At 38.2% G+C, this 10,831-nt stretch overlaps 1 protein-coding gene across 1 annotated transcript in view; it reads right to left on the bottom strand.

The window, feature by feature from the left end:
* Positions 1-89: 89 nt before the first annotated feature.
* The window catches only part of TECPR2 (tectonin beta-propeller repeat containing 2), a 115,000-nt gene continuing 104,258 nt past the window's right edge, over positions 90-10,831 (bottom strand). The window contains exons 17-19 of the mRNA XM_044664623.1: positions 3,662-3,803; positions 1,233-1,382; positions 90-429 (exon numbers count right to left, since the gene is read on the bottom strand). Of these exons, the coding sequence (XP_044520558.1) occupies positions 272-429; positions 1,233-1,382; positions 3,662-3,803 (450 nt within the window). The 3' untranslated portion in view covers positions 90-271. The remainder of the gene's footprint in view (positions 430-1,232; positions 1,383-3,661; positions 3,804-10,831) is intronic.

Below are 10,831 nucleotides of genomic sequence, written 5' to 3'. Positions count from 1 at the left end.
ATATTTATAGATGTTAGTGTGCATGAGGTTGAAAAGTAGCTGTTGTCACAACTAATGAGATTAACTGAGTTAACGGTTCAGAATGAGCTGCTACAATTAAGAGTTTAATTTCAGTTTGCCACAGTTGTTGGCTCCCAAAGAAATACTGAAACATGTGGACTCATTTGGGATGGACGGTCAGATGTCAATGGGGCATGTGACAAAAGGGAACTGATTGAAACCAATTGTGCCAATTAAAGGAATTCCCGAGAAGTCCTTCATAAGAGTCCTTTCAGATGACTTCCCATTCATCTTCAAAGTCATCAGGATGAAGTAAGACTGAAGTGTTGCCCGTTTTCTGCAAGATGTGAGAATGGTTGAAGGTCTTTGTAAGACGCTGGAGAAGATACCCTAAAGGGCCAATAGCCCATAGTTCATCTAAAGGAGTCACTGAAAACAAACAAACAAACATTAATTTTTAGAGTCCAATATTAACATTAAGTCACATTTATAAAACATTAAATACTAAACGCTTGATCCTCATTACCTTATTTGATTTATAAGGCTCAACTCAGTAGTAGAAAGAGCATGGGAACTGAATCTGACTGGCTGACTCTTATTAGTTGTTTGACCCTGAGCAAATCCCTTCATGTCTCTTGAGTCTTAGTTTACTCTCTGTAAAATGCAAGCAATGATACCTGCACTACCTAACTCATAAGGCTGTTGTAGGAAAATCTTAAAAGGACTGTATAAATGCAATCTCCACAACAATCCTGTGAAGCCAGCAGGGTAGGTATTTATTGTACAGACAGACTGACTGAGCTTTGGAGAGGGACTTCAGAATTCAGAGCCAGAGGGGACCCTAGAGGCCATACTTTAACTTAAATATAGCTTGCTTAAATATAGCTAGAACTTGAACCCTACGTTTTCCCAACTCTAAAAATCTACAAACCCAGTTATTTCTACCACAAAAACTCATCTAGATGTTGATGATCGGCTGTTGTTAGGGTGATAGCTTTATAAACTCAACTCAAGGAAGGAAGAGGGACCCAACCCCATGTTATCCAAATGATTTTTTTTTTTTGCCAAGAATAAGATAAATGGGAGTTTCACTCTTCTGCTTTTCCCACAGTTCTGTTTTTAGTCCCCATTCATACATGCTCTGATAACCCAGGGAAAAAAGACCTACCAATGTATTTGTTTGTTTTTTCTTAATGGAGTTTCCCAAAGCTATAAAATACACAATGACTTGCCTGTCAAACATGACATATTCCCAGGAATTTTCTTCCAATAGTCTCCTGCAGGATTCTTGTCAGTGATGCCATATCGTCGGGCCACATCACCATTTGCACAGTGTGCCCAAACTGTCCTTGTACTTACAGCCAGATGGGAGGCCTGCAATCCTAAAGCAGACACATTCCTTGATATATGGTAACTCCTTGCCCTAAGATGTTACCTGGGAATGCAGGGGCTCTTTGTCTACCATAAGAATTACTTTTGCCTTTGACACAAAATTCAGGAAGATGTCTTTGGTTTTCTAGACTGCTTCCCTCTTTTCATGTCTTTTACTGAATCATAGAACCATAGCATATCAAATTTATAAGGGTCCTTAGTATCAAAGATTATAAAATATTAGAACTAGAGAGATTTTAGGGTTCATCTATTCCAATTTCTTCATTTGACAGATAAACTAAGACCTAAAAAAGAGAATTCATGTGGTCAGTCACACTGCTAGTTAATGACAAATGTAGGACTACAAGTCAAGTTGTCTGACTCAGGGTATTTAAAACAATAAGAACAAAGATGAGGGGGTTCATCAAATACTTGTTAAAGACATACTGTGGGCCTAGAACTAGGCTAGAAACTACATGAGTTATATTAGAAGGAAAAGACACGATCTTTATCCTGAAGAAGCAGAAGAAGCCTCTCCCTAGACAGTAATCCCTGAAGTACAGAAGAGAAAAAGGCTCCTCTGCAACTAAAATAGCTTATAAAATCCCTGAACTAAATCTCACATATATAACTTGTGGGAGAGCTCCCCAGGATCTCATTCAGAACCTACTGACATTTCTTTGACAGAGATCTAAAGAGCTTGCTTATTTGGTTTCCTAGACCACGACAAGAAGTGGACAATTGAAAGTTGGGGGTGGGGCTGCTAAAGGCAAGCACACTGACTATTAGGAGAAATTTAGCTAACAGTGAGGGCAAGTACAGAAAAATTATAAAAAACAAATACAAAAATGCAAAAAAGTATATCAATGTGGAAATAAAAAGCCCTCCAAACCTTACCCAAATCAGCAAGGGGAACAATAGGTGCTTATAATAATTGAGAGGCACTGCTATACGATGGGAAAATTGCTGGATTGAAGTCAAAGGCCCTGGGTTCCTGACAATTCCAACCTGTGTGACCATGTGCATGTTAACTTCTCTGGGCCCTCAGTTTCCTCATCTGCAAAATAAGAATGTTGAACTAGATGGCCTCTACAATCCCTTCCAGGTCTCAATCTATAAGCCTGAATCATTAAGTAAATTAAATATTGTTAAAAATCCTTTGTTACCTCTTCTTGGCTGTTACAAAAAATTTTAAAAGCCAGAGTTCAAATCCTAGCTTATCTATTATCTGTGTGAAATTGGATAATTTCCTTTACCTTTCTAGACCTCAGTTTCCTCATCTGTAAAATGAAAGAGATGAACTAGATGATGTGCAGTGTTCTTTCTACCTCTAGATTCTATGATACTTCCATTACCTATGATTGCTGTCTGAACTAATTAAAATAACAACAGAATAAAAAACTCTGATGCTTTTATATCCCCAGCTACTCAGGAAAGTCCACAATCAGTACTGCTGCATTTTCTGGGTATTTGGGGAGGTCATAATTTTTTCAGCACTCAAGCAAGACCAGAAATAACTGTTTTTCAAATGGGTCAAAAGTAAAGAGATATGATATAACTATATGATTGCTAAAATGAAACAAATTGAGTTCTGATTAGATGTGACATACTCTGACAATTGAAAAGGTCTTTCTCCAGATAGTTGTCACTTGACTCAGAAGTAGATTATAAGGAACAAGGGGTGGGGAGAGGAGGAAGTATAGTAGCAATAGGTTCAGAACACAGGGACTTGTATTACAAATGTTAATAATGTGTTAAAAATAACCTGGCAGGTGATCCAGAAAATCTGGCTGTTAACCACAGGCAGGGCAGCTAAATCCTGTCAACAGGACAATAGCAGCTCTCACCAATGGCCCTGAGAATACTCTCCACTTTGCTTTCACTCAGGGGCTGCCAGCAGGCATAAGGTCCAGATTCCCAGGCCTGTACTATGGGCCAGGGCACTAGCTGCCATTACACAGCTTGGAGGAACAGCGGAGAGTTATGTGAGGCTTCTTTCTTTGGGAAGCTCTGAGGTACCTAGAGCTCAAGTGGGGCTTTCATTGTGTGCTGCATGTGTGTGTGTGTATCCTCCAGGGGAAATCTTGTGTATCAGGCACTGCTGTGTGCTGCCTAGTAGCCTGGGCACCAAAAACATAGAAAGGTCTGCAGTGTTATAAGTTCACAAGGCAGTGGTGGTCAGGATGATGAGGTCACAGTGGGCATGGGAGGAGCTAAGGGAAGGTGGGGAGGGCAAGGGAAGAAAGAAGGCATTGGAACAGGGTGAAAAGAACATTTTGTTTTATGGTACCTGGCACATGTTCCCAGTCGGTTCCTACAGGCATCTCCTCAGTGATTCCAAGGCGGACATAGACATTCCACTTGTTGTCAATTGCCCATAACATCTGGTCATTAGGACTGGAATGGACACTAACTAAGTTGATTCCCACAGGCTGGAAGCATGAACAAGAATTACATAGAGACTATTAGAGCTTAGGATAAGGAAGAGTGGCAGGGCTGGGTTACCATAACCCACTGCAACCCAGAAAGGTCATACCAAGTAATAGACAACAGCATTACATTTTTGTACAGTAAGAGAAAGGAATAATAATTCATGTTTCAACAGAATTTTAAGATTTACAAAATGCATTTACCACAGTAGTCTTGAGAGATAGGTAGTATGAATTAAAAAGCAGTTTGACATAGTATTGTACTAAAAGAGTCAGGTAGTCTTGGGTTCAAATTATACCTCTAACACTGGCTAGCTGGGTAACCACTGGTAATTTACTGTTTGGACCTCAGTTTTTTGTTGTTGTTGTTGTTGTTTTGTTTTGTTTTCTGTCAAAAGGAGATACTATCTCCAATGGCAGTGTAGGGTACAATGGAAAGCATGCTGGATTTGTAATCAAATGCTTCCCTTCAAATCTTGGCTATTCTACTTACTACTTATATTAAACCAAAGGATCTAGGGGACTGAGGTCACTTACTCCAATCTCTTCACCTTACAGATGAGGAAACTCAAGCCTAGGGAAGTTCAGTGACTCCCTAAATTAAGTCAGTGGCAGACCTATGATTTAAACTCAGATCTTGTTATTCCAAGTCCAATGTGATTTCCACTGCCTTGGGCAAATCACATAACTTTTCTGGGTCTTGGTTCCACTTCTATAAAGTGAAGAAGAGGTTTAAAAGAACCTTCCAGATCCCAATTCTGATTATGATCTGATATCCTCTGGATAACTCTCAGAGGGATTGTGAGAGTCAAATGAGATAATGTATGTAAAGTACTATCTAAAAACCAGATATTATTTACATCCTCATTTTAAGGATGAGGTATTGAAGCTAAAGTTGAGGGGACTTGTCTAAAGTTACACATAGGGGCGCTGCTAAGTGGCTCAGTAGATTAAGAGCTAGGCCTAGAGAAGGAAGATCCTGGGTTCAAATCTGGCCTCAGACACTTCCTAGCAATGTGATCTCAAGCAAGCCACTTTACTCTCATTGCCTAGCCCTTACCACTCTTATGCCTTGGAACCAATACACAGTATTGATTCTAAGACAGAAGGTAAGGGTTAAAAAAAATTTACACCAGTGCTAGAGTTGCTACTTGAAATCCAGCCTTCTGATTCCAATTTCATTGTTCTCTCTACTACCTGATTCTTTATCCCATACGAAGAAAAATCACACACAGTTGGGAAATGTTAGAGCTATAGGAATCAGTCTTGGAGAAAGTTCAGTCCAACCTTCTCATTTTACAGCTGGAGAAGTAGGTGTAAGAAGGGGAAATGATTTGCCCACAGCCACACACCAGGCAATGGAAGTTGGTGTGTATACAACTTCAGACTAAATTTTAATAAAAATGTGTACAACACAGCTTAGGTCTTATCATCTCAGGGCTGATTTTTTTGTTTGTTTGTTTTTTTAAACCCTTGTACTTTGGTGTATTGTCTCATAGGTGGAAGATTGGTAAGGGTGGGCAATGGGGGTCAAGTGACTTGCCCAGGGTCACACAGCTGGGAAGTGGCTGAGGCCGGGTTTGAACCTCTCAGGGCTGATTTTATAGAAAGAACACCCAAAAAATGTGTAGCTGTTCAGCAGAATACAAACACAAGCTATTTCTTTTTATTATTACCATTAGCAATAATAATAGTAAAGTTTATATCAGAAGCATCAGCAGTTTTCTTTTTTGTTCTTTTGGCTTTCATTAAGGAGTTGTTTACTTCATGAACCTGGAATTTAACATATTAGAGGTATTTATTCAAATAGCTCCAACACAAAACCACGTGTAGATGAAAACATGTCCTGGTGTCAGGGACTTAAAACAGCTTCTACCCTCTCTGAGAAAGAATAGACATCAAACTTTTTATCTGAAAAAATGATAAGTGACTCAAATAATTTCTTTTTTTCTTTTTGGAAAAAATATAAACTATTTGTTAAAAAAATAAACATGTAGTTTTCAAAATTAATGTGCAGTCTATAGGAATTCTTACATACAGTTTAGTGGCCCTCTTTCCTATTTGAATTCGATACTACTGGTGTAGAGTAGTTAGGGAAAGCTTTATGAAGATGAGAATTCCTTTGTATATAAATTAACATTAGGTAGAGATTATTACTATGGAAGAGATTTCCAAGTCATTATCTTTTTCTTTCTTCCTTTTTTTTTGAATGCTTACATGATTTCTAATGACTTTTGTTATCCTAAATTTAGAATGTTGGAGCCACTACTCTGTTTTAGAGACAGGAAGTGGGGGAAACCTCAACTGGTATAATAAAGTCAGGCAATAATTACCTGGACCTGATGTTACAGCTTCATTGTCATTTGCTCCTGTGTAAGTTGTGTTTGTAGGTTCAGCGACAACATATATGTGGACATTCCCTTTACATGATGACCCAAGAACAGAACTGTGGGCACTGACACCCTCCTGATCTAGCTGCCCTGCAAGTTACCCCTCTAAATCCATCCCCAAACAAGCTCTTCACAAAGCTATTTTCACCCTTTTTCTCTATTGTTACTACCAAATAATAGCTAAAATCATTGTCTCCACTGAACCATGTACACGAGAGCAGTGGCTCTATGTGCCCTTCTGGAAATGCCAGCAGAGTCAGTCACTGCCTTCTGTAGAGTGCATGCACAGAGCCCTGGATTTTCAGTCAGAAGATACCAATGTGCTGATTAGGCCACTTCTCTTGCCTGAGTGACACTGGAGAAGTTCTTTAACCACTCAGGTTTCTCTATCATTTAATGTAGGTTCAGGGTGAGATGATCTCTAGGGCTTTTCTTTCTCTACATGTGGTACTCGTATGCTATTATGGCAGTGGGAATTTGGAATTTTAGAAAATGAACACTGGTGGTACAGAACAGCCTGGCACTTCTCCTGCCTCTTGATTCCACTGCAACCCAACTTTCTTATACCTCTGGGCTATACCATTTTAGGATTCCATGAAATTTCAAAGCTAGCATACCTCTGGCAGCCGAATGCAATGGAAAGAACCCTCGGCTGGCAGAAAGTCAGGAGCTGGAGGTTTGGGTCCTGGCTCTGCTACTGCCTAACTCTGGGACTGTGTTTTCTCCTTCCCTGGTCCTCAATTTCCTATTTTCTTTTTTGTTCTCTTTAATTTCACTTATTTATTGTAATATAATATTTAGTTTTTTTCCTAATTACATGTAAAAACAATTTTTAGCATTCATTTTCTAAAATTCTGAGTTCCAAATTCTCTCCTTCCCTCCTTCTCCTCTGTGTAAATGGAATTAGCTCATCTTCATTCATTGTTAGACTCTAGCCATCAGAAATAATGTCACCCTGCCCAACTTAGTGGGGAGGGGAGATTAGTTACCCACACATGACAACAAGTAACAAATCAAGAACAAGGAACTGCCCTTTGGGCAGTCCAAAACAGTGTTGAGGCTGCCATTTGTCCACTTGAAATTGGAGGTGGATGCAGGAAGTGACAAAAGATGCTTATCTTTTAAATATGATGGTAACTTCCTGTGGAGACAGTTGGCACTTTGAACTTGGTGTAGAAGGATCTCTGGTGAGACCTCAGACTGCTTCCTCTGAATTGTCACATGGGTAAGTTAGGCTGACTTCCTTTCTCCTCCCTTGGCGTTTCTGGCAGCTCCACCCTCAAGGAGGCCTCTCTTGCCTCTCTAATTGTAAAAGGCCTTGTGGCTAGTAGCCTTGTTTAATTAACCTCTGTGCTCCTCTGCTGGGGCCTCTAAATTCTCATCCGGTCTGGACCTATGGTCCCGGCCAGAGTCTCTCTCTCTCTATTTCCCTACCTTCAACCTTCCTAATTGTAAATAAACTTCCATAAAAGCCATCCTGACTTGGGTCTATTTTAAATTTGGAATCGAGCTAATCAGATTCCTGATGACCATACCTTAAATATCTAGTTTCCCCTCTTACACCTCCTAAGACAGTCAGAAACTTAATGTAGGTTATACTTGTGGAAGTACAACATGCAAAATATATGACACATTTTCCACATTGGTCACATTGTGTAAGAAGACTCATATTTTTTAAAAACTATGAAGAAGCAAATATCATCTATAATGGGGACAAGTTAGAAGCCTTCCCAATAAGATCAGGAATGAAGCAAGGATGCCCATTATCACCTCTATTATTTAATATTTTACCAGAAATGCTAGCGGTAGCAATTAAAGAACAAAAAGATATTGAAGGGATTAGAGTAGGCAGTGAGGAGAGTAAACTATCACTCTTTGCAGATGATATGATGATATACTTAAAGAATCCTAGAAAATCGACTAAAAGGCTAGTGGAAATAATTAACAACTTTAGCAAAGTTGCAGGATACAAAATAAACCCACATAAATCATCAGCATTTCTATATATTTCCAACAAAACTCAGCATCAAGAGTTAGAAAGAGAAGTTCCATTTAAAATCACTCTAAACAATATAAAATATTTAGGAATCTATCTGCCAAGACAAACACAGGAATTATATGAACACAACTACAAAATACTTTTCACACAAAACTAGATCTAGATAATTGGAAAAAAATGACAATCCTATAATGCCATACCTATCAAACTACCAAGAAACTTTTTTTATAGAATTAGAAAAAATTATACCAAAGTTCATCTGGAAGAACAAAAGATCAAGAATATTAAGGGAAATAATGAAAAAAAATGTGAAGGATAGAGGCCTAGCAGTACCAAATCTTAAACTGTACTATAAAGCATTGAGACAGAGGGGTAACAATGGAATAGACTAGGGATAAATTACCTCAACAAGATAGTGTTCAATAAGCCCAAAGATCCCAGCTTTTGGGATAAGAACTCACTCTTTGACAAAAACTGCTGGGAAAATTGGAAAACAGAATAGGAAAAATCAGATTTAGATCAACCTCTCACACCCTATACCAAGAAAAATTCAAAATGGGTAAATGACATAAATATAAAGAGTGAAATCATAAATAAATTAGGTGAACATAGAATAATATACCTGTCAGATCTGTGAGAAAGGAAGGAATCTGAGACCAAGTAAGGGACAGAGAACATTACAAAATGAAATGTAAGATGAATGATTTTGATTATATCAAATTAAAAAGGTTTTATACAAACAAAACCAATGCGACCAAAATTAGAAGGAAAGCAACAAACTGGGAAAAATTTTTTTATAACAAAACTCTCTGACAAAGGCTTAATTTCCCAAATATATAAGGAACTAAGTCAAATTTACAAAAAAATCAAGCCATTCCCCAATCAACACATGGTCAAGGGACATGAAGAGGTAGTTTTCATATGAAAAAATCAAAACTATCAATAAGTACATGAAAAAAGTGTTCTAAATCCCTCTTGATTAGAGAAATGCAAATAAAAACAACTTTTAGGTACCACCTCACACCTTCCCGACTGGTCAATATGGCAGCAAAGGAAAGTGCTAAATGTTGGAGGGGATGTGGCAAAATTGGGACACTAATACACTGATAGTGGAGTTGTGAATTGTTCCAACCATTCTGGAGGGCAATTTGGAATTATGCCCAAAGAGCTTTAAATTAAATGCTGAAGAAAAACATATGATCAATCACATGGCTTGATGGGGATGTGACTGGAGTTTTGGTGTTAAAAGATCACTCTACTGAAAATATGAATAATATGCTTGTCATCTCCGGAAGAGGGGTGGGGAAAATCATGAATCATGGAACCATGGAAAAATATTCTAAATAAATAAATAAATAAATAAATAAGAATTTAAAAAAAGAAAGAAAAACTATGAAGAGAATAAAGTGAAAAATATTATATTTTGATCTGCATTCAGATTCCGCCAGTTGTTTCTCTGGAAGTAGAGAGCATTTTCATAATGAGACCTTTGGAACTGCCTTGGATCATTGTATTGCTAAGAATAGCCAGGCTATTCACAGTTAATCAGTTTCCTCATTTCTAAGAGGGAAAGGGTGGACTAGGTCATTGAGAGCCTTTCCAAGTCTAAATGTGCAATGATCCCTCACCTATCACAGGAATTATGTTCCAGAGACCCCCATGATAGGTGAAAATCCACAAAGTAGCAAGAGAGCGAACAGACCAATGCTATAGTCACTGAGCATTCAATCAGCACCCAGATACAGAACACAGTGCTTAGCCAATAGTGTGCCATGTACAATCTCAAGTTGGCAAACTTGTGCAACCAGTAGTGGCATACTGCATTTCCACTGTGTACAGTATGGTATTCATCCACAAAATCCTGTGATATAGCAAAAACTCTGCAATACAGAAGTTATATATATGCAAATATATATGCAAATATATATATATACATTTAAAACTCACGATACAGTGAAGCCATGATAAGTGAACTGTGATATGGTGAGGGACAACTGTATGCTAAAGTAATTTTAAAATAAACACTAATATAGAACTGTTTCTTTAGATAGTTTTCCCCTAAAGAAAACTTGTTTCTTACTTAAGTGATATTAATTTGCAAAAAATAGGACCTTAATAAATGTTTCCTGAGTTAAACTGAAAGATGATCTGTTTAACTGACAAATCTTCCAAGAACAATTCTCTCTGAGGGAGTTGAGGAGGCACTCTTTGCTTAAGAACTCCTAATCTAGAGATGGCATGATAGAGGAGAAAAAACACTGGATTTGAGTTAAGAAGGCCTGAGTGGGATTTCTAGTTTTGCCACTTGGACAAATCACTTTAACTCTTCAGGCCTAGGCTGTTTCATCCATAAAATGAAGAGTCTTTTACTAGGTAATCTCTAATCCATTCAAACTCCAATAGTCTTATTCTAAAGAGGTTACTGGTAATATTCTAGAAAATCTGGTCATTACAGGCCTCTGTGGCTAAGGATATTTCATGACTAAGCATATCATCATTTATGAGCCTCTGCCCTTGCTACTTCTTGGAACTGCTCCTTTCTTGTTCCTGCAACCTCCATCTGACCTAGATAAAACCCTTCCACCCCTCAACAAATGCTGCCTAATGTAACACCTACCCTGGCTTAAGTGAGAAGCTATACT

Source organism: Gracilinanus agilis, chromosome 2 (genome assembly GCF_016433145.1).
Source record: "Gracilinanus agilis isolate LMUSP501 chromosome 2, AgileGrace, whole genome shotgun sequence".
Taxonomy (NCBI): Eukaryota; Metazoa; Chordata; class Mammalia; order Didelphimorphia; family Didelphidae; genus Gracilinanus; species Gracilinanus agilis.
Note: the sequence above shows the minus strand (reverse complement) of the source record. Positions and strands in the feature narration are given on the sequence as shown.